Source organism: Zootoca vivipara, chromosome 8, assembly GCF_963506605.1.
Source record: "Zootoca vivipara chromosome 8, rZooViv1.1, whole genome shotgun sequence".
Lineage (NCBI taxonomy): Eukaryota > Metazoa > Chordata > Lepidosauria > Squamata > Lacertidae > Zootoca > Zootoca vivipara.
In genome coordinates, this window is record NC_083283.1 from 58,724,777 (window position 1) to 58,749,269 (window position 24,493).

General features: G+C 40.2%; 1 protein-coding gene across 8 annotated transcripts in view; it reads right to left on the bottom strand.

The window, feature by feature from the left end:
• Positions 1-24,493, bottom strand: part of CDKAL1 (CDK5 regulatory subunit associated protein 1 like 1) — a 250,860-nt gene that overhangs the window by 162,361 nt on the left and 64,006 nt on the right. For all 8 annotated transcript variants that reach the window (XR_009558049.1, XM_035126315.2, XM_035126314.2 and 5 more), the window contains 2 exons: positions 8,259-8,355; positions 6,032-6,080 (listed from right to left, as the gene is read on the bottom strand). Coding sequence is in view for 7 of the 8 variants with exons in the window: in XM_035126315.2 (XP_034982206.1) it covers positions 6,032-6,080; positions 8,259-8,355 (146 nt within the window). In the remaining variant the exon portion in view is untranslated. The remainder of the gene's footprint in view (positions 1-6,031; positions 6,081-8,258; positions 8,356-24,493) is intronic.

The window sequence follows — 24,493 nt, forward strand, 5'->3', positions numbered from 1 at the left end:
GGCTCAGTTCCTGTCTCCTTCCTTGTGGCTGGCAGGATTCAGCATAACATTACATGCATTAGAGCAGGCATCCCCAAACTTCGGCCCTCCAGATGTTTTGGACTACAATTCCCATCATCCCTGACCATGCTCCAGCTTCCTAACCTAACTATCAATACATATTTTTACAGAGCTCCAGATAGCTGCAGATAAATAGAATCCTTCCCTTTAAGAAATAAAAAAGCTATTTTCAAAAGCTAACATACTGAGTTTCTTTTGTACTGTAATACTGTTATCTGTGATCTCTTTTGTAGCGAATTCAAGTGTAAGTATGAAAAAGTTATGCTATGAATCTTAAAATGCATGATTGTGTAGGGAAAGCTTTTAAAAAGGCATTTCATCTGAATGAGGGAGCTGCTATCTGCCAGCTTCAGAAGCCAGCAGATAAGTGTACTCTCAAGGGAAACCAAAATATAGTCATTTGATATGCTGAACACATGGCATGTTTTTCAGTGTTTTACAACTGAGCTGGATCCAGAGCAAGTTAGTCACAGTTAAGATCCCATCTACATGAAGTGTTAGTTCATCTTCCCTCACTATCCATTTTCCTATGTGTTGTGACTTTTAGAATCTAAGTCTGCCGACAGGGATTATCTTGTTTGTTATTGGTCTCTTGTGAGTTTTGAGGGACGAAAAGCAAAATAAAATGCAATCAATTAGTGTGACTAATATTACATGGATTCAAGCCATTCTCTATTCCGAACAACAGAGCAGAACTGCAGAACATTTGGTTGCTGCCTGAGAAAAAGACAACAAAATTACCATGTGAAGGGCACTGAATATCAGATTTCAGATTAGAGCATTGTTGATACTGCTGCTACTGTTTACAACCAGAAGCACATGGACTCGCGGCAGTGCATTGGATTCAAATATGCCAAGCGCCCTCTTGCTACACAAAACTCAGAACCACTAAAGGAAGAAGGTAACTTGCTTCACATAATTGTTATAGCCACACATTGAGGAGGAAGAAAAGACAAGAGGAAAGCAGGGGGCAACTTCCCTTTCCAGCTATAACTATTAGTTTTAGGTAAATTAAGAGTGGAACAGTTTATCTGAAGATACTGTACCTTCAGTTGTTTTATCTGAGCAGCAATTTTTAAAAAAAATTTATTAAGGATTTTCTTGGTTTACAAAGGTAGTACAGAGTCTCATATATTTCCCATGTATCGTTTTTACACATTAATCTTGATTGTTGAGACATTAGGAAGAAAAAAGGGGGGAGGGGTGGGTGGGCTGGGGAGGTGGGTAGGGTGGGGTGTCGATGTTTCTCTTTTTTCCTGGTATGCGTGGAGGTTCAGTGTCAGTGTTCTGAGCAGCAATTTTGTTCAATAATATCCATCATCAAGGTGAAGAGAAATTAAAGGGAAGGATGAGTAACATATAAGTAAACTCCAAGCTTTTCCCCTCCTTCGTTCTCTCACAAGTGAATAAGCCAAAACAGATGGACAACTCACTAATTAGTGGGAAAATGGTAAGAACTATTTCACAAAGTCAAGTAATTAGCATTATGCTTACCTACAAACTTCAAACAAAAGCAAAAACTATTTTCATTTAACCATGATCAACACTTTTTAAAATTTTAATAGCCCTAAAGAAACAGACCATTAAAAATAATGGAATGCCTGGGCATTCCACCACCAGTCAGGCCAGAAACTCTCTCAACGTCAGCATGCTATAAACACCCATTGTAGGGAGCGCATTTCTCATTATCTGCTGAAAAATTCAAAGAAGAGAAAAGACTTCCCACGTTGACCAAGCAAAATAAGTGTGAAGCTTGAGAAAGAAAGAGTGGAAGAAAACAAGGGGAAACACGCCTAAATTGGTTAAACCAACTACTGTACTCAAGCAAACGATAAAGCTTATATTGAACATAAAGCCATCAGGCATGACAACTCTCTCCCCTGTCAAGCAAGGCAAATAAATATAAATCTGGTGAATACTGTGAGAGACAGTACTGGACTCAAACCATCAAAATGTATTGGCATACCTCTTTCTGTTTAAGCTAAGCAGTAATTAATTAGTATTGATTCAATTAATAAGTAATCTACTCTTGTTATTCACATAGTGAAGATATATTATATTTAATATTTTTCATGTGACTAATGAACATCAACAAATAAGGCTACACAGAGCGTGTCATTGGCTGCCCACACTATGGTTGTGATATGGTGAGCATTTCTAGATTTAAAAGGACAAGATATGAAAACTTTTACCGATGAACACAACTCCTTTGCTCCACCTCTCTCACTAGCTGTAATTAAACCGGGAAGTCTATATTAACTATAGTTTCCCAGTGCTCCAACTATACACATACAGTGGTGCCTCGCTAGACGAATTTAATTCGTTCTGTGAGTCAATTCGTTTTGCAAAAAATTCGTCTAGCGAATCCGATAGGAATGCATTTAATTTTTTATTTTATTTTTGCCCATAGGAACGCATTAATTGAATTTCAATGCATTCCTATGGGAAACCGCGATTCGCTAGACAAATTTTTCACAAAACGAATTCGTCTTGCGAGGCAACCTCTGCTCGAAAAATCTCTTCGTTAAGCGAAAAATTAGTCTTACAGGGCATTCGTCTAGCGAGGCACCACTATCTTTTTTGATCTGGAATTGGAGTTTGAATATTCACCCATCAATTCAAAGTTACCGACAAGCCTTTCCATCTCTTTTGCTAAGGTTTTTTTGGGTAGGTGGGAGCACATCATTTCTCCTCCCATTCCACCAATATCTTTCATATAAAACTCTCCCATTAATAACACTACCTCAAGTAATACCCACTATGATAATGTCTCCTTTTTCTATTTCTACGACTGACCAGATTCCCATAAGTTATGTAGAACGTATCTTCCTCTCTTCTCCAACTAAGTGTTTCATTTCAATGCCAGTTCTATTATTATGATTCAAAAATGTTAGTGTTTTATTTTAAAGCTTAATTTACTAGTTTTATTTAATTTACCATGGCTATAGAAAGTTTAAAAGGAGAGCATCCTTCCATATTCTGGAGAAGAAATGGAAGTAGGAAGTAACAAGTTAACTGAATGCACACATGAGTGACTGATGGGTTTTTACTACTTGGATTTCACTACCATATAGGAAGAAACATCCACAGTGATTTTAAAACATTGAGTGTGAAGAAATTATATGACTATTTTGCTACATTGAGTGTGAAGAAATTATATGACTATTTTCCCATCTCTTGCAGGGGCTCAATTAATGCCAGTGCCTTCTGTCAAGAGTTTGGGTGTAGCCTTCGATGCCTCCCTTTCCATGGAGGTGCTGGTTGCATCAACAGCAAAGGTGGCATTTTTCCATCTGCGCCGTATCAAGCAGTTGGTCCCTTACCTCTCTCACCCTGATCTGGCCACAGTGATCCATGCGACGGTCACCTCCAAGCTTGATTATTGTAACTCGCTCTACGTGGGGCTGCCCTTGAAGCTGACCCAGAAACTCCAGCGGGTGCAGAATGCCGCGGCGAGGCTCCTTACGGGGTCCCGGCCGCGGGATCACATTCATCCAGTGCTTTACCAGCTGCACTGGCTCCTGGTGGAGTACAGGATCAGGTTTAAGGTGCTGGTTTTGACCTTTAAAGCCCTATGCGGCTTGGGACCCTGGTATCTATGGGACCGCCTCTCCTGGTATGCCCCGCGGAAGACCTTAAGGTCCACAAACAACAATATTCTGGAGATCCCGAGCCATGGGGTGGCTAGATTGGCCTCTACTAGGGCCAGGGCTTTCTCAGTGTTGGCCCCAACTTAGTGGAACACTCTTTCACAGGAGACCAGGGCCCTGCGGGATTTGTCATCTTTCCGCAGGGCCTGCAAGACAGAGCTGTTCCGCCTGGCCTTTGGGTTGGACTTAGTCTGACCCCTGTGTTTTTCCTCCCTCATGGCTTGAATTTGTGGACTACTTGAAATGAGGCTGCATTTTAAATTTTAATACTGTCTTTTGGTCTGTATTTTAATTAATTGCTTTTTATGTTTTATTGGAATTTTTATTGGTGTGAGCCGCCCTGAGCCCGGTTTTGACTGGGGAGGTATAAATAAAATTTTATTATTATTAATACATGTACATGCAGCAGAAAGCTGAAATAAGGCATAGGTTTTCAAGGCATGCACATGTGACAAAATATATGCGTGCTTGTATACACATTGATTGTACATGCTTTTTTCAAAGGACAGTGATCTCATTGTTAAAAAAATGTACTGTGGAAAACAGCCCGGAGAGAATGTTAGAGAGCACTTTGATACTTCTACTCTTAACCACCCTGGAATAAATATTATGAAGCCATTACATAAATATTGAAACAAACAAACTGCTAACAAACACTATGCCAGTAAAAGCATTATTCATTAGGCTATACAACACACACACACACACACACACACACACACACACACACACCACATAAGCTTTTAGCAATCAACAATAATAAAATAGGCTGGTAGCTAGCAGTTAGCAAACATTAGTTAATATTTAAACTAGGAACAGATAGACCATATTACTAGACACATTAATGTGACTGAAACTTAGTAAGCGTATATGAAGTCTGAAAAGTTCAACATCATTGAAGTTATTTCCTTTGACTTGTTTTCAACAATCCTGTCCAGTGACCCATTTCACAAAATGTTTTGTGAAATACTCTAGACTGAAACAGTTTTTGCTCAGTCACAAAGTCTAGTTTCCCCTTAATCCCATTGGGGTGCACTTTATATGCATGATAGCATTTGATTTTCCTGCAGGAAGCTAATTAATTTGATTTAAAATATTTAAGCCTGATCGTGTTTGCAGTATTAAAATATCAAAAGAATCTGACATAATTTTGTGTCAACAAACAATAATTCAGCACTCTCTTGTGGTCATAAAGCAAATGCCCTTACAGGACCTCCAATCTTGTGGACCTCACAGGACCAGATATCCCCAGTGTTGCCATGATGGCACTGGCAACAAGGACAGAATTACAAGTACATTCTCCATTATGCTTCATTATCATGTCTTTATCAGAGTCTCTTCTTTATATGCCTCACCTGAGAGAATAGCAGAAGGTAGCCACATGAGAACAAGCCTTTTTAGTGGTGGCCCCATCTGAAGAATGGTCTCATCAGGGAAACGTACCTGGCACAATCAGTTTTTAGGCATTAGGCTAATACCTTTTTATTCACCTAAGCCAGCCTCTAGAGGAATGCTCATCTTTTAGCAGAGTGGGTAGGCTCGTTATTATTATGTCACTGGACAAGCATTTTAGGCATTTGTATCATAAACTGCTTCAAATGTTCTGGCTTTGGTTTTATTGGCTGAATTTTATTTTGTTAAGACACTATGGGGCTCTTTTTGTAAAATGCAACAAGTGTAATAAATAAAAAAATAAACAAACGTGGCAGTATAAAAGTGCTGAGATTCTCAGAGTGATAGTCTGTATGGGACTGTAAGTTGTCAGACAAAAGTGAATAAAAATAATAATCTCTAGAATCATAATTTCAATTATTATCATTGAGGATTCAGTGAGTACGGTACTTTACAAAGCAGAATGCAGTTCCCTTCCCCAAAGATCTTAAATTCTAAACACAGATATAGCTTTTCTTTTACTAGACATGTACTCATGATCAGATTGTGAGGTAAGTCACATTGGTCAATGCCCACTGGTATACAGCCACACTTATTCAAAATCAACAAGACACAAATAGGCAATAAAATGAGCAATGATCTCTTGGAAGTATTTCATATCATGAAATAGTAGTAAAAGAAGCACTGAAGCAAGATTAAAGGGGTGGGGGAACCAAAGATCTAAAATTGTGCATTTCTATATTGATGTGGCTAAGGTTTCTACAGATTTTTCTAATATATTCAGCACATAATGTTTACAGTTCAGTCATTATTTACAGTACATGCATGATATATTTCAACAGTAAGGCTCTTATGGGGTCTATGTGTTCAAAGTCAGTAATGAGCACTGGAAAGAATGAAGACACAATCATTTCAGGTGAAAAGCTTACCTTTGATAGTCTCCTCAACAACTTCCACGACACGATCTATCTGCTGAACCTGTAAAGATTAAAAAAATTACTATGTGGATATTCTGATGATTTCTGGACGGTTCTCATTCTCTATGCATTTAATTCACATAGAGAAGAAACATACATTTTTCTGAATCTGTGTTATATTTCTGCTTGTAATATAGGAAACACAGCATTTTACTCCTGCATAAGTGGATGGGGAATCAAATCCAAATAACACAAAGCACTCCGTTAGCAATTATACAAGGTAAATGCTGGTGTACAGCAACTTATTTCATAATAATAAAGAAACTGAGGTACCACCTTTACTTGTTACAGAAATAACTGAATCCAAAGAAAAGAGGGGTGCAAGTTTCAGACCACCAAGACAAGGAGCATTTGTACAAAGCAGCAAACTGACATATTAATACATGAGTAGCAACGTCGCTTGGTCTGATGGGATTAATAGCAGATCTGGATAAAAAACAGGATAGGACACCAAATCTGGCTACAGATTCAGACTTACACTCCTACCTGCCTCTCCTGTAGCAAATTCCTCAGATCAGTAACGCACAAGCAAACACCTACAGATGCCCCCAAAAATCCATCACCGCCACCTCCTTTACACAAATGGCCTTGTACAGGGTGAGTCTTTTAAAAGAGGCCCCATGGAGCATGTGTACTCTGTATCCACGGGGCCTCTTTTAAAGGACTCACCCTGTATAATTCCAATTCTAGCAATGAAGACAGGTATGGTGTACATGTACATACATACATACATACATACATACATACATACATACATACACACACACACACAGAGAGCACAATGCACACACACTCTCTACCCACCCACCCCTTAGCTACGTTCTTATATAACACTGCAGTGTTATTTGGGATGTTTATTACCTCCTGAGAGAAGATGGGAGGCTGCTGCTGTGTATCTTGCTCCCCCTGATTGGAAGACAGGTGGGCAATGGGTTTGTAGGATTTCTTCCATTTCCTCTCAAGGCTCTATTTATTGTAATTTGGCGTTAATGATAATTTTGTCTGCTGTTTGGCTGGCTGCAATGTAAGAAGCGTTTTCTGCTTCAGGATGAGAGCCTGTTGGTAGAATCTGTCCCCCCAGGTAAGAGATGAGAGGGAGGTTTGTACTGCTAGGTGGGAGAGAGAAGTAGCCTGCTCCATGGTTTCCCCCCTGTTTCTTTGCTACAGGGATTAACTGACATTCTGAATACATGCCCAGGATGATTGATGAATATATTGCAGTTTTATATTGTGTTTTATATTTATGTTGTGCGGTGCATTTCCTGCCCCCCCCCGCATCAGTGGAGTGCAAATAACCACACTCCCTTCTGCCTTCTTCTGGGTCCAAAAGGACCCACACATCAGCGATGGCATGTCAATTGGATGCCCCTATAATGGTCATCGCCTGTATTTATTGTACCAGTGCTGCATTTTTTAAATAATTAATATGCTGTTCATCATTCTGAGGATATTTGGGCCAAAAAGTGGTATATAAACATGCCATAACATAACACAACCACTATATACAACTCCCAGCCTCTAGTTCCAAATTTTCAGGTCAGCTTCTACTATAGTTTCATGTATTTGTTTTCTCTCTGCGTTTGTTTGTTAAACCCCTTTGGGTAGCATGCTTCATTTAACTTTATGTAAAATGCTCATTATATTAATTGAAGCTGATGCTGATAACAGGTTTGCCACTAGTTCTCTTCAGTTTGTCAGGATCAGCTTAGTGATCATATATATTCTACTGCCTTTTCCCCTTGCCTCAAACACTAGCAAAAAGGGCACTTTCAGAATGTTTATTTCTTTATTTGTCTTAGTTGGAAGTAGTTACAGGTATATAAAGAACCCTAAAAGTGAATGAGTATGTTTGTGCTTGACTTGCAAGCACATATAGGTGTACAAGTCCTTCTGAAGTCATGTTTTGGAGGTGCATTACTGATGCCACAAGTTTGCCACCCCAAAATTCTGCTCTAGAGGGTCATGACTGCTTCGTTGAGGCAGCAGAAAAAAACTGAAGAGGGGCCAGATTATTTCCTGTAAGCTACTCCTGCCTTCATTCACTAGAGGTGCAAGTAAGCCAAACCAAGTGATATTACACTGGCAAATGAAATCTCAATATTGTTACATTAATAAAACTCTTGAGTTAAAGTTTGAGGCTCAGGTTTTAACAATGCCACATCCATAGCCATATCCTTACCCCAATGATACTCAGGCCTTGTAGGTAGTCTTGTCGAGGCTGGGCTTGTGGAACACATCCAGCTAGAACAACTTTCTTTTTTTCTTCTTGTGCTTTCCTAAAAAGCATTTTTAAAAGAAAATATTATTTTCCTTGAAAGGCACGGCAACCTCCATATTTCATAGCATATGAAATTAATATCTTTAAGTAGCATTTACCTGAAGAAGCTTACAAAAATGCACCAATTTCATGCTGTAGCTTATCATACCCCAGCTACAGCATTTACAATCTACCAAAAACTGTAGTAGCATACTTGTAAGATGTAAAGGCAAAGCTTGGCCTGATGTGATATGTAGTCAATAGATCACCTTCATGTACACAGATACAATTTATGACAGGGATGGGGAGCCTGTAATCCTCTAGATGATGGTGGGCTACAACTCAGCACCTGCAATCTCGGGGAGTCTCTCTTGATTGTGCCACAATCTGCTTTAACTCATTAGGTGGGGAAAAGGAAGGAACCATTTTCAATTGTGGTATCTGTTTTGTGGAAGAGTCTCCCCCAAGAGCTCCTGTAAAAGGTAAAGGACCCCTGGATGATTAAGTCCAGTCAAACTTGACTATGGGGTGTGCCGCTCATCTTCAGTAAGCCTATTCAGTAGCTTGCTTCCACAAGAAATCGAAATCATTTTATTCAGGCAAGCATTCAGTGGACCTGAACGTATTTTCTGCTGACTGTTTCCCTGTTATCCTGACTCAATACTCTTGGCTAGGATATCCCAAAAGTTTTGTTGACAACATCAGCAAGCAATCTCTGCACAACAGCAGAATCCATGATACACCACAAGGCATAAGCAGACGTCCCAACACCTGACATGCTGCTCCTGCTATACTTTTAAAGGCAGAGAACCCATCGTTTGCACAGGTCTGCTTGCAAGCAAGCACTAGTTGGAGGGTGGAGGGCCGAGTCTGCACTGATGAGTCCTGTTGCCAAGGACACACTGCCAAGTCCAACACTTTGGCTGCCTCTGATCTGGCCAGCTCTGCAGATTGGCCAGCTGGCTACTATAGGTGCCTCACTCCCTGGAGGCATGGTGAAACTGGTTTGACTGGCTCCCCCTCCCCAATTGGGACATCCAATGACCCTGGGGCAGAAGCTGCATCCAGATCATTATTCAAACTGTATCCCCTGCCCCCATCTTAGGGTCCTCCTCTTCCTCTGGGAGATCTTGCCATTCCTGGCTGCAGCTGCCTGCCAACATAGGGTACGTGAAACCTGTTTGCTGTTTTAGTTTACATCTGTGGAATTTTTATTGTATCTTGATGTTTACATAAAAGGCGGTATGTAAGTTTTTCTAATAGACTGTAAATGAAATAGTCACTGACAATTGACCATACTAGCCAGGAATTAAAGTCTGACAACAGCTAGAAAGCCACAGGTTCCCTGCCCCGATTTATGGTATTTTCTCCAGTCATCATGAAGAAAATATTAGTTCAGGGAATATATATATATATATATAAAGCATTGTTATATTAACCGCATTAGCACAGTACTGCAAACTCAGACCTCTAGTGCCAAGGAAATGTGCATACCAGTCCTCTGAGCCCCACCCAGTGATATATTGCTACCTCCTGCAAGAAAACCCAATAGGCATTTTTCATGTTCGGTCATGCCATAGCAGTTACGTTGGTGGACATCTTGTGAAAACATTGCTGGTGGCAATTGGAATGGAATTCTACTGGAGTGGCATTTACAAAACAGTGGCTATGCATGAGCCCTCAACGAGTGCACAACAAACCACACTGTTTATTCAATAGACGATACCAAATGTTAAACTATAATACTGAAACAGTATCCAGCAGTATGCTTTGCCTGTGCATCCATAATATCAGCATCAAGGAAATTAGATAATGGGACTGGTATAGTACTAAAGAAAACAACAGACCAGCAAGTAAAAGAGAGGAATTTTTACCACCATATATGAGGTTTAAAGAAAACTTGTAGGTTTTTTATTTATTACTTTCTTTATTTTTTTAAAAAAATCAACGTATGAAAAATGAACACCAATATTCAGGTAATTTGACATATTTGGTCCAAGATTTAATGGCAAAGCAACATGACCTGTTTCTTATAATCATATACCACCACTAGCTGTTATCTCTACATTGTAGAGTGAACATGTACAGATCCTTCTACTCAAATATCTGCAAGGATAGCAAAGGTAAAACTCTCCTGGTCTCAGCAGAAAAACACAAATATTTTTTGACATATTATTTGGTATGGTAACGTTATTTAATATCTTTGTCATTTTTTGCAAAATCTTCGTGAAACATAGATAGAAACCAGGGCACTGTTATTTAGAACTCCACATCAAATATTGGCTTAATTTACCCTTCAGCTGAAATTTACATAGACTTTTATATATTTCTCAGCTTTAACTTCACACTAAACAGAAGAGCAGTCATATTTTGAATTCTGATGATTAGATATGAGCAAACATTCAATGTAATCTTTTTAATACTCTCTAATGAGCCTTGCTGAATTTAACAAAAGCCTTCACATTATTTCTTCTTTAGAAAGCTAGCTACATCTAGAATACTACTATAACAAATATCTTTAACCTTCAGAAATTTTAATGCTATAGGGAGTGTGTGTGTGGGGGGGGGTGTATTTTGCATAAATAAATACATTTCCATTTCAAGAAAGGTTCCCACTTACAGTTAAATGAACTTTACCTTGAAAATAAACTTTAATTGGCTCAGAACAATTTTTCTCCAAGAAAATGTACTTCAACTTGATTTATCAAATCTCACAGCACTGAAGTTTAATTAGACCAATTTTCTTTAAAAAGCTTAGTGTGGTGGAAAAAGTAATATGTAGAATGGTTAAAACACATGTTGAGTTATTTTAACACTGGTACATAATACCTGCCTGCAAGGCCATAAATACCGTAGTAAGGAGCATACAGAGGTACCTCGGGTTACAAACGCTTCAGGTTACAGGCTCTGCTAACCCAGAAATAGTACCTCAGGTTAAGAACTTTGCTTCAGGATGAGAACAGAAATCGTGCTCTGGCGGTGCGGCAGCAGCAGGAGGCCCCATTAGCTAAAGTGGTGCCTCAGGTTACGAATAGTTTAAGGTTAAGAACGGACATCCGGAACGAATTAAGTTCTTAAGCAGAGGTACCACTGTAATCCAGTCCCGTTTGCAAAGAGTGCACACAAGCAAAGGATTTCCATATGGACAAGGAAGAGAGATTAACTGGGATATGGAAGGTACATACAGTCTCCCAATTGCCCCTATGAAAAATGGAAAACGAAGAAACACCTCAGTGAGCTGCCATCACGGGGGCTTCTGAGGGGCTACCAGTACAGTGGTACCTCGACTTACGAAGGTGATCCGTTCCAGGGCGCTCTTCGTAAGTTGAATCCTTCGGTTGTCAAAGCGTCCGTTTTGCACATGCACGAAGTGCGATTTTGCAGGACGCGCGCAGGGCAAAAAGACTTCCGGGTTTGCAGACTTTGTAAGTCAAAACCTTTGGACGTCGAGGCATTCGGATGTCGAGGTACCACTTTATATCTGAGAAAGCAGGTCTGTCTGAACTGCATCACAGTCATACCTCGGTTTAAGTACGCTTTGGTTTGAGTACTTTCAGTTTAAGTACTCTGCGGACCCGTCTGGACCGGATTAATCCACTTTCCATTACTTTCAATGGGAAAGTTCGCTTCAGGTTAAGTACGCTTCAGGTTAAGTACTCCACGGACCGTCTGGAACGGATTAATCCACTTTCCATTACCTTCAATGGGAAAGTTCACTTCAGGTTAAGTACGCACTTCCAGAACCAATTACACTCATACTTCGGGTTAAGTACGCTTCAGGTTGAGTACTCCACGGACCCGTTTGGAACGGATCAATCCACTTTCCATTACTTTCAATGGGAAAGTTTGCACCAGGTTAAGTACGCTTCAGTTTAAGTACTCCACAGACCGTCTGGAACGGATTAATCCACTTTCCATTACCTTCAATGGGAAAGTTCACTTCAGGTTAAGTACGCACTTCCAGAACCAATTACACTCATACTTCGGGTTAAGTACGCTTCAGGTTGAGTACTCCGCGGACCCGTTTGGAACGGATCAATCCACTTTCCATTACTTTCAATGGGAAAGTTTGCACCAGGTTAAGTACGCTTCAGTTTAAGTACTCCACAGACCGTCTGGAACGGATTAATCCACTTTCCATTACTTTCAATGGGAAAGTTCACTTCAGGTTAAGTATGCTTCAGGTTAAGTACACTTCAGGTTAAGTACAGACTTCCGGAACCAATTGTGTACTTAAACCGAGGTACTGCTGTATACAAATGCCATAAATATGGGATAAGCTGAACGAAAATCTCACAACAAGATTTGTCTAGAAAAATAGGTGTTATTTACAGGACCGCTTAGTATGAAGAAAGAATAAACTAGGGGGAAAGGATACTTATTGGCACTTGCATTAAATGGCCTAATTCACCTGCTTGTCAACTTGGAATGTATGGATGTACAGGTTTTTAGATACATTAGGGGGAACACACATGGTTGGCTTTGCTCATGTGGCTGTATGTTTGTTTCTTTTGTTTATTTGCAGGCCACCCTTTACTTTAGGATCTCAGGATAGGGACAATCAAAGCTTTATTTCAAACAACAATCCATCCACAGGTAAAAACAAATAAAAGTCACAATTTAATCAATCACAAAACTGCAAAACTTCTAAAAATTCCTGTTGCATTTTAAAGGGAGAGGCAGTCCATGAGTTCCAATGGACTGGAAGAAGAAGGTATCTCTACAGTACAAATTTAGGTTTAATAAAGGAAATGTTGCAAAGCTGAGATCCACTGTGAAGCAGCCACTAACCTTGTAGAAGCATTTTGCATCTAGCAAACTCTCTTATTACCTAATGGCTCTAAGCAACTGTTCACTTCACTATCGGGGAAGTTTCCTCCCTACCCTCTAGCCCTCATCACAAGAACCTAGAAAGTGTTCCTCTACAGCTCCAGCACTATAGTTAATGTGCTGCTTCTTCAGAATATCTCTTGCTCAGCACAAACCGCTTGTCTCATGCAGACTGTCATTGGGCTTTTCATCCACCGCAAACACATACCTGGCTTTTGATAACCGAGATGTATGTTTTTAGGACCAACCTATTTCTGTGACTGTAGGTTGCTTTAAACCAGGGGTCCCCAAACTAAGGCCCGGGGGCCGGATGTGGCCCAATCGCCTTCTCAATCTGGCCCACGGACGGTCCGGGAATCAGCATGTTTTTACATGAGTAGAATGTGTCCTTTTATTTGAAATGCATCTCTAGGTTATTTGTGGGGCCTGCCTGGTGTTTTTACATGAGTAGAATGTGTCCTTTTATTTAAAATGCATCTCTGGGTTATTTGTGGGGCATAGGAATTCGTACATATTTTTTTTTCCAAAATATAGTCCGGCCCCCCACAAGGTCTGAGGGACAGTGGACCGGCCCTCTGCTGAAAAAGTTTGCTGACCCCTGCTTTAAACTGTTTGAATTGTTGTAACCTGCCCTGGGACCTTAGGGTAAAGGGCGGGTAATAAATAAATACATTAACATATTTTTATGCTAATTCAAATCTTTCCGAGGTGCTTTTATCTCAGCCGTTTACTCAAAAGGTTAATCACATGGATTAAGCCATGTGTGGTTGCAGAAAGCGACATGCTGCTGATTACTGTAACATCCGCTGTTGCTTCATCTGAACATGGTATTGTTTGCAATGCCCTTTTAAACAATTCTGTGGTCTAATATGAAAGGCAGCGGGATTTCAGTCACAAACACAATCTTTCTGTTCATTTCTCTCCCACTTCAAATCTTTCAAGTACAAAGAAACAGGATATTAAATAGTCAAATACCCAAGTCTATTATGTCATTTAATACAGAGGAACACACCCTTAACCTTTCCTTACCAATGTATAATGCTAGTGAAAAAATTGTTAGTGGAATTTAACATCACAATATTACAAGCGTTCTATCTGTGCAAGTGTATTGGCTTAAGAAAGAAAGCAATCCCCTTCTCTCCTGGTGTGCTCTTCTGAGGGTTCTCCTGACCACCTTAGAAACATTGGGAGGGGGCACATGGTAGGAGGAGAGGAAGAAAGCCCTGTTGCGCAAGTGGAAGCCTTTACATAGGGATTTCCCCCTCTGTGAAATCTTCGCCTCAGATCATAGAATCATAGAGTTGGAAGAGACCACAAGGGCCATGCCAAGCAGGAAACACCATCAAAGCATTCTTGACATATGCCTCTCAAGCCTCTGCTTAAAGACCTCCAAAGAAGGAGACTCCACCACACTCCTTGGTAGCAAATTCCACTGCCGAACAGCTCTTACTGTCAGGAAGTTCTTCCTAATGTTTAGGTAGAATCTTCTTTCTTGTAGTTTGAATCCATTGCTTCGTGTCCGCTTCTCTGGAGTAGCAGAAAACAATTTTTCTCCCTCCTCTATATGACATCCTTTTATATATTTGAACATGGCTATCATATCACCCCTTAACCTTCTCTTCTCCAGGCTAAACATACCCAGTTCCCTAAGCCGTTCCTCATAAGGCATCATTTTCAGGCCTTTGACCATTTTGGTTGCCCTCCTCTGGACACATTCCAGCTTGTCAGTATCCTTCTTGAACTGTGGTGCCCAGAACTGGACACAATACTCCAGGTGAGGTCTGACCAGAGCAGAATACAGTGGTACTATTACTTCCCTTGATCTAGACGCTATACTCCTATTGATGCAGCCCAGAAGTGCATTGACTGCTGCATCACACTGTTGACTCATGTCAAGTTTGTGGTCTACCAAGACTCCTAGATCCTTTTCACATGCACTGCTCTCAAGCCAGGTGTCTCCCATCCTGTATTTGTGCCTTTCATTTTTCTTGCCCAAGTGTAGTACTTTACCTTTCTCCTTGTTAAAATTCATCTTGTTTGCTTTGGCCCAGTTGTCTAATCTGTTAAGGTCATTTTGAAGTGTGATCCTGTCCTCTGGGGTATTAGCCACCCCTCCCAATTTGGTGTTGTCTGCATCATCCAAGTCATTGATAAAGATGTTGAATAAGACTGGGCCCAAGACAGAACCCTGTGGCACCCCACTAGTCACTACTCTCCAGGATGAGGAGGAGCCATTGATGAGCACCCTTTGGGTTCGGTCAGGAAGCCAGTTACAAATCCACTGAGTGGTAGCATTGTCTAGCCCGCATTTTACCAGCTTCTTTACAAGAATATCATGGGGCACCTTGTCAAAGGCCTTGCTGAAATCAAGATAGGCTACATCCACAGCGTTCCCTTCATCTACCAGGCTTGTAATTCTGTCAAAAAATGAGATCAGATTAGTCTGACATGACTTATTTTTTAGAAACCCATGCTGGCTTTTAGTGATCACAGAGTTTCTTTCTAGGTGCTCACAGACCGTTTGCTTAATGATCTGCTCTAGAATCTTTCCTGGTATTGATGTCAGGCTGACTGGGCGGTAATTGTTTGGGTCCTCTCTTTTACCCTTTTTGAAAATAGGGACATTTGCCCTCCTCCAGTCTGCTAGAACTTCGCCTGTTCTCCAGGAATTTTCAAAGATTATTGCCAGTGGTTCTGAAATCACCTCTGCCAGTTCTTTTAATACTCTTGGATGTAGTTCATCTGGCCCTGGAGACTTGAATACATATAAACCAGCCAAGTATTCTTGTACTACCTCCTTACTTATTCTGGGCTGTTTTTCCCCTGCTGAATCATCTGCTCCATATTCTTCAGGTCGGGCATTGTTTTCTTTTTTGAAGAAGACTGAGGCAAAGAAGGCATTGAGGAGTTCTGCCCTTTCTCTGTCCCCTGTTCACATTTCACCATCTTCTCCTCTAAGTGACCCCACTGTTTCCTTGTTCTTCCTTTTGCTACAGACATACCCATAAAAGCCTTTTTTGTTGCTTTTAACCTCTCTAGCAAGCCTGAGTTCATTCTGTGCTTTAGCTTTTCTGACTTTGTCTCTACACGTGCTGGCTATATGTTTGAATTCCTCTCTGGTGATTTCCCCCTTTTTCCATTTTTTGTACATATGCCTTTTAAATCTTAACTCAGTTAGAAGTTCTTTAGATAGCCACCCTGGCTTCTTTAGGCACCTTCCATCTTTCCGTCTCATTGGTATTGCCTGAAGTTGTGCTTTTAATATCTCTCTTTTAACAAACTCCCAACCATCGTGAACTCCCTTCCCTTTTAGTATTTCTGTCCATGGGATCTCTACCCAGCGTTTCCCTAAGTTTTCTGAAGTCGGCTTTCTTAAAGTCTAGGATTTGAGTCTTAGTATGCTTGGCTGCTCCTTTCCGCTGAATAATAAACTCCAGAAGAGCATGATCATGCCCACCTAATGATCCTGCCACTTCTACCCCACTAACCAGGTCATCACTATTGGTTAGGACCAGATCTAAAATGGCTGATCCTCTTGTTGCTTCTCCCACTTTCTGGATAATGAAATTATCTGCAAGGCCAGTGAGGAATCTGTTCGACCTTATGCTCTTGGCTGAGTTTGACATCCAACAAATATCAGGATAGTTGTAATCCCCCATTACTACTATCTCACTTCCTTTTGAATGCTTGGTCATCTGTTCCAGGAAGGCATCATCTGTGTCCTCAGTTTGGCTTGGGGATCTATAGATAATGGTTTGTTTCAGGCATAATCATAACCACTGGTGGGAAGATTGAAGCAGGACCTCTATCTGTGTTCAAGATATGTAGCACTACCACTGAGCTGTCATTTTCTGTTTCACATTGAATTCTGCCCTAGTTTTAACTAAAATAAGAGTTGAAACATGTAGTCAGGTACTCCATTAGATTAACAGACTATTACATTAGTTGACTAAAATGTGTTGATCAATTAAAAAGGTGCCACTGATTTACCTGGCAGCAGAATTATAATTTTAATCTCATCTTATTACCAAAACCAGCAGGTAGCTGCTGCCATCTTAAAGCAAGTATCCCTTCTCCTCCTTCACACAGTATGGAATATATCCTCTAATACTATGCATCAATGAAATATGTGCATCACCTACACTCATATGCAAGCTAATATTGATTCCTTGGAGAGCTAACTCACACTATCAATCAGTGGGAAGAGCAATCCAAACTATAGGAAGCCAGAATAAGTTACACAAACGGTTCAAGAGTGGAGCTATTGCTGGCTGAATCTCAACAAGCCGGGCAGAAGAAAAACAAACCTTCAAAACCATGTTTTGACATACACTGACAAAAAGGGTGGTATAACTTCCACTGGGTTGCTAGGCCATGTGACTGAGCTGAACAGAGGTTGGAATAGGAGTCTGCTCCTACTTCATCCTGCCACTCCCCTTTTTCAAGATTTACTCCAGCCTCAGCTGAGCCCTGACTGAGTCAGGGTGGACTTTTGCCAGTGTAGTTTTGGTGGACCTTGAATTCATCCAATCATTAAGGACAACCCAGTATTAATTATCAGAGTTGATACACCATCATTTATTATTATACAAAGTTAGATTTAGGATATGCTGAGTACACTAAATCGCCCTTATAATATGATGCAGTCCAGATCCAGGAATGCCACTCAAGACACAGTTTTGAAGCTTTCTCCCATAAACCAAGTGGTCCTAGCAGGAGTTGAGCAGAGCAATATTGCCATCTGCTGTCAATGAACAACCCATGGCTATGTATTTTAATGAAAATCAAATATATTGATTTTTTTAAAGCTTGTTATTTTTCCCAGAGTCTAATTTAAATAGACTTTAAATAGTATACAGAATTTATTCTCTCTCAAATAAGAAAACATGATTGTTCACATCTTCCTTGAATAGGGGCTCCAATCTATATTTTTCTTTCATTTTCCTGCTCGAGACGGAACACAGGTAATGAGATGTTAATAGCTGCTATGCAACCAGATACTGATAGCTAGTGCCACTATTAAATTCCAAGTCGAGTGGGGGGGGGGGTAATGAAGGATCAACAAGAGCAGCCAAATAGGACTCCTTTAAAGAGCAACTCAGGTGTATGGTTTCTAGTGTAGAACAGCATTTTCAAATTAATATACTGCCTCAGAATTCATAAGGCTGGGGTGGTGTTGCTTTATCAAATCTCCCTCAGTGTCAACCTCACACCCCAAGGAGTCTGTGGCTTTTGATATGGGGGCACTTTACAGAAAGGGACATACACATCAATTCTGAGGACAAAGGAAAATGAGTATTTGCATTAAATCTATATATGGTACTTTATATGTATAGAAGCATGTTTAGAAAGAAGTGCTATAACTTTAACATAAAGAGAGTGTATCTCACAATTGTGTGGGAAACTGGCTAGATGAGCTATATGCCTGCTGTCCAGGTATTAACTGTTGTTGGGCAACTTTAATATCCCTGTCCTGCCCTCTTAGGGTTCTTTTACTTTAGGGTGGACTTGGACCTGGCACCTTTCAGAGAGAGGGAGCCTTCCAATAGTAAGGACACATGGTTTCCTTAGTATTTTCCTACCCATCCAAGGGACTATAAACCTTCTGGTCAAAAACTATGTCACTTCTGGATAAGCTATTGCTTAAGAAATGTTAGTGTTTTATACTACAGGGCAACAGTGCTCCTCCCCACCCTGCCCAATCTCATGGTCTTATGGTTTTAGGTCAGGCACCCCCAACCTTCAGCCCTCCAGATGTTTTGGACTACAATTCCCATCATCCCTGACCACTGGTCCTGTTAACTAGGGATCATGGGAGTTGTAGGCCAAAACATCTGGAGGGCCGCAGGGTGGGGATGCCTGTCTTAGGCCATAGGGGAGGGAAAAAATTGCAGATGACACCAAATTGGCAGGATCCAAGATGACCTTAACAGACTGAAGAACTGGGCCCAAACTAACAAAATGAATTTCAAGAGGGACAAATTAAGGATCTATACTTAGGCAGAAAGAACCTGCTGCACAAATATAAGATGGGGGCACCTAGAATGCCAGTCGTACATGTGAAAAGGATCCAGACAACAAGCGTAACATGAGTCAACAGTGTGATGCAGCAGCAAAAAAAAGTTAATGCTGTTCTAGATAGCATGAACAGAAGTATAGGGTCTAGGTCAAAGAAGTAATAGTACCACTCTATTCTGCCTTGGTCAGACTATGCCTGGAATACAGTGCCCAGTTCTGGTCACTACAATTTAAGAATACTGAAAAGCTTGAATGTGTTCACAGGAGGGCGAACAAGATGAACAAGGGTCTGGAAAACAAGTCTTCTGAGGAACAGTTGAGGGAGTTTGGTATGTTTAGCCTGGTAAAAAGGAGGCAGAGGAGATATGATAGCAGTCTTCAAATATCTAAAGAGCTGTCACATGGAAGATGGAGCAAGCTTGTTTACTCCAGTTCCAGAGGCTAGGACAAACCAATGGATACAAGTTACAAGAAAGGAGATTCTGACTAAACATCAGGAAAAACATTCTGACACTAAGAGCTGTTCAACAGTGGAACAGACTCACTGTGGAGATGGTGGACTCTCCTTCCTTGGAGGTTTTCAAGCAGAGGTTGGATGGCCCTCTGTCATGTACACTTTAGTTGAGATTCTTACACAGCATGGGGCTGAACTAGATGATCCTCAGGGTTTTGTCCAACTCTACAATTCTGTGATTCTATGACTGAAATTTGAACGTCATCCTCAAATAAAGGTTTCTTCATTTCATCCTAAGTCAGTAGAGAGATTCTTTTTCCTAACTTGCTAAGGGAAAAGAGGTCAAAGCAGCAAATGCCAAACACAAGGTAGATCAAAACAAAGCTGAAACCACAGTTCTTCTATAGCAAAACATGGTGCAGGTATCACATAATACATCTTCACAAGGCAGCATCAAGTAAAGGATAACAAAAGTTGTCAAGGTGATGCAAAGTCATTACGGTACTAGAGACCTAGAGGGCAGGTGGAAAAACTGAATCGGGAAGTGGGTTAACAGCCCTGGAAAGGGGCCAGACTTTAATCATTGGAGATTTTAATTACTCAAATGGACTGGTAAAACTTCTTATACGTTTTTTTAAACCACCAAATGCTGGAACACATTCCTGGAAGTAATAATAAGATTACTTTCAAAGTTTGCTTAACTATATTCAGAGGTATACTGGGCCTACGGAAAGAAATGAGTTAATTAAGGTAAATGAAATGTGACAATCATTTTTATCAAACCACAGTATGAAGCAAAGAAGTAAAAAGCCGCACACTTTAAAATCAATAAAAATGTTTCAGAGGCAGTGGTGCAAATATTATGCATGAGTTTTCAATGCAAATTCTCTAGTAATTCAGGAAGGAGTGAAATAAATCAGTAAGAATCCAAACAAAGATATGGTTTTTATGGTTGATGAACAAGCCATGAAAAATAAACATGGATCCCAATAAAAAGACTTCCTCTTTGACCTTGCCTTAGAAAGAACAACATGTACAATTCTTAGAGGTTAACGTGTATTTTGGCTGAAACACAAACAGTGATATGAGGAATAATTTTTGTGAGAATGAAAACATGCACTCTGCTTTTAGTGATACACTGTGAGAGACGGAGAGAGAGAGACAGACAGAGACAGAATAAGCCTCTGTGCTTACATTCCTTGCTAAGGAGAACATAATTAGGAAGGGAGAGCAGATCTGATCCATGTTCTCTAATCCATCTGATTTCATCCAAGATACTACTTGGGACCCTTGGTTACACTTGATTGAATTTACAATTATTGTATATATTAGATGGTATTTAGCTAAGTTTTACTCAAGAGTAAAGTAATTAACATAGAAATTGAAAATAAGGAACATGACCAAGTTAGGTCCATTAATTTCAATTTCAACCCAACCTTGACATATTTGCCTCAGGCCCTCTGATCTCAGTTATGGCCCCAGACTTCTATCTGGTCTGACTATCTATACACCTGGCTCTGGCCTTAATTTGCTGCCTTGCACCTAGACCCCACTCTGACCTTGACTATGTACTTTTCCAGCTGACCAGATCTGCCATGCCCTGGCACTGAGAAAAGCTTGATTGGAAGCTAATGGCTTTGTTGTGAAAAATGGCATCTTTCACCTAGAATTCCAGCAACAACTTTGTGCACTCACCAAGTATCAGCTGGAATAAGTGACTTTTCTGTAGTGATCCATTTTGCAAGCAAAGATGGAAACTGAAGCATAATGCCAGTGCACTTAAGGGAGTCACTTGGACAGGAGAATCAAGCCAGAATTCAGTCATTTCTAGCAAAATAAGGATACTAAGCCATAGGTTAACACTCTGGTGTATTCTCAAAACAGTCAGAGCAGTGCTGGCCTATAGCTGACCCATGAGCTGAGAAACAGAACAATGACATCAATCCCTTCCCCATTCTTTTGAAAGAAAACATTACTGCTCTAAAAATTAAGTAGATTCATTGGGACAAGTATTTGACAGTGAATAAAGCCTTCAACTACCATAATTTTAATTTAAATATCTTTTTAGGCCTACATTATAATCCACCTATTTCAAACAAAAAGTATTCTGAACTGGTATTATTAATATTCTCTAACAATGTAGCAGCAAGTTCCTTAATTCTTTCAAAATTATTATACGTTAGGAATGCAACTATTCTAAATCTCAGAGAGCATTAGATAATCATTCTAGTGGTCCCTATAGCATGGATTTTCCCTGGACACTTATAGATCAACATCCCATATACCAATAGTGAAGCAATTTAAATACTAATAGTATTATAGCATTAAAAAATAGCAAAGCAAAAATGTACAACAGTAGTACAATACTGACATGAGTCAAAACTAGAAGCAGAGGGGCACAAGAGTTATTGTGCCCCTCTGCTTATTGCAACAATATTTTGAAGCACTACCCGTATCAATCCAATGTGGATTGTTGTGTTCCACTTCCCCCTATACAGCTAGAAAGTGAAAAGGAAGAAGCAGAGCTAAGAACTGGCATTAAAAAGACTGTCTTCCTGACGGCAAGCCATCCTTTTGAACAATAACTCACAATGCTACCTGTCCCAGGGGAGTGTGTAGTTGAATGCAGTTCACATTCCAAAGGCCTGATCATACATCAACCAGTTTGCCTCCAAGGAGCGAGAATACTCCCAATAGATAAAATACCCACGTATTCTGCCAGTGATGCTGTCTTCCATGCTTGTACCTTTGAGACATTTATATGAAGATGATATAGGCAGACAAACAGTTACTTGTTCTCTAATTTCTGTTTGTAGCTGTCCTTGACCCCTACACCAAACCATTACTGCTATTCCAATTAGTTATTATTCCAATTCTCAAAAGAGTAAATCAACAACATATATATGTATTCTTGTTTCCCTATCGCAGCCACCATATACTCCTTAGTTGTAATGAAGTGATCAGCTAAAAAGGAGAGCTGGCTCCTCTAGTACTAGACATTCTGTAGAAAGCAGAGATTTCTGGAGTTATGCCTTGACTGGCAGCGGCGGGAGCTAACCATTTTCAATCTGGGGTCTTGATCGCCCCATTAGTTTCAATGTGACTAGAAAGTGGTGCAGTCACTCAACACTCTTGCACATGTGCCACATGCACAACAGACAAACTCAAATTCAGGCAGACACATGCAGGCACACAGTAGCTGTGTTATCCACAACAGACCAGGTTCAATTCTTGATTTATTCCTCTAATCAAAATGTTATTTCATGGGAAACCTGATTTAATACTGACACTTTTACTTCTCTATCAGCTGGTCCCTTAATAACTGAATTCATTTAAAAATGTGAGATACTCTGTTGGAAGACTGCCATTCCCTACAAGCAGGGGTAGTGATTGGTTTATTTTGTCCTTGTTCTTGCTTTTATTGTGTATTTTGTGCTTTTATCTTGTATATTTATGCTGTGAGCATCCCTGAGATCTACAGATGAAGCACGGTATACAAATTTAATGATTGAATGAATGTTGGAACTGGCTCTAACTGGCTCACTGAGCCCTTGTATTCTATGCTGGTTGCATCCACAAAACCAGGGCCCAATATATCTTGCTGTGGACATACCGTATTGGCCCAAATATAAGCCACACCCGAATATAAGCAACACCTTTAAAATTCATTGGGGGGGGGGAGACAATACCTGAATATAAACCACTCCCTTAAAATTCCGCAGGCACCCACACCTGTTCCGTTTTACCATATGTCTGTTTCAGCAGCGATATCGTAAAAGCCAATTTTTGTAAGGTTGTGAATTTAAGCCGCACTTTTAACTTTTCATGGTCGGATTTGGGGGGGGGGGAGGCTTCAGGCCAATACAGTAATATTCTTGAATACAATTGACTGCATTTGGCTGTAGGGTTCCTTGTTTCTAACTTAACTACAGGTGAGGCCATCCAATCACCCACTTAAAATGGAACAAGCAATTGCTAAAACCTGATCGGTAATCACAGTCCCCAACGGTAACAGGATCCTTTTCTATTTTACTTTAGTGATTTAGATAACAAGACAGGCTGGCTTCTGATAAAGTTAAAATGTTGTATCAACATGCTAAAAGCATTTTATGATTGTGGAAAAAAATCCTGGTTTTATTTGTATAAACACCCAGTAGTTAAGCACTTCATCATTGCAGTTCACAGCCGAGTCAGATGGTTCCAAAGACATGACAAATAAAGAGAGATCCAAAACAGCAGAGCCTCTCCTGCCAGATTGCCGCACAGACAAAAGTACAGCAGGTGGCTATCTGAAGCTCCAAATTAAATCATATACTGCACAGAACATTATACCAATCATTGTGCGATTCCTTTTGTTTAACATTACTCATCATCTTCAATTTGCAAAGTGAAAAGAAAATTGCTTTAATGATAGATAAGCCACAAAAAGGAAAGTAATGATGATCTGAATGGTATTATTTGACATTATGTAACAAGAGGAAAAACTTTGACCTCTTGAATTCGCTTCTCTTCCCCTCCTCTCTCAATATTATTGTTTATTAAGTAAACCAGGGCTTATCTGGAACAAATCCTTGCTGAAACACCAGGTGGTTCATTGGGAACATTCTTCTCTCAACAGATGGCCTAGAACATCTTTATGACACACACCTTGCCTGTACAGATCTATGTAAAAGCTAGTGTTTCAAAGCAAAGTCATGACCACAGCCAATCACAGCAGGCAGAAGATAATCTTGGAAGAGGGCAACAGATAAGAAAGATAAAAAGCTAATGTTTCAATTAGTTTTTTAAATCCTCACATCATGATAAAGATAGAGAGTAGAAGTAGTTTATCACTGTTTCATTATTATTGTCACAT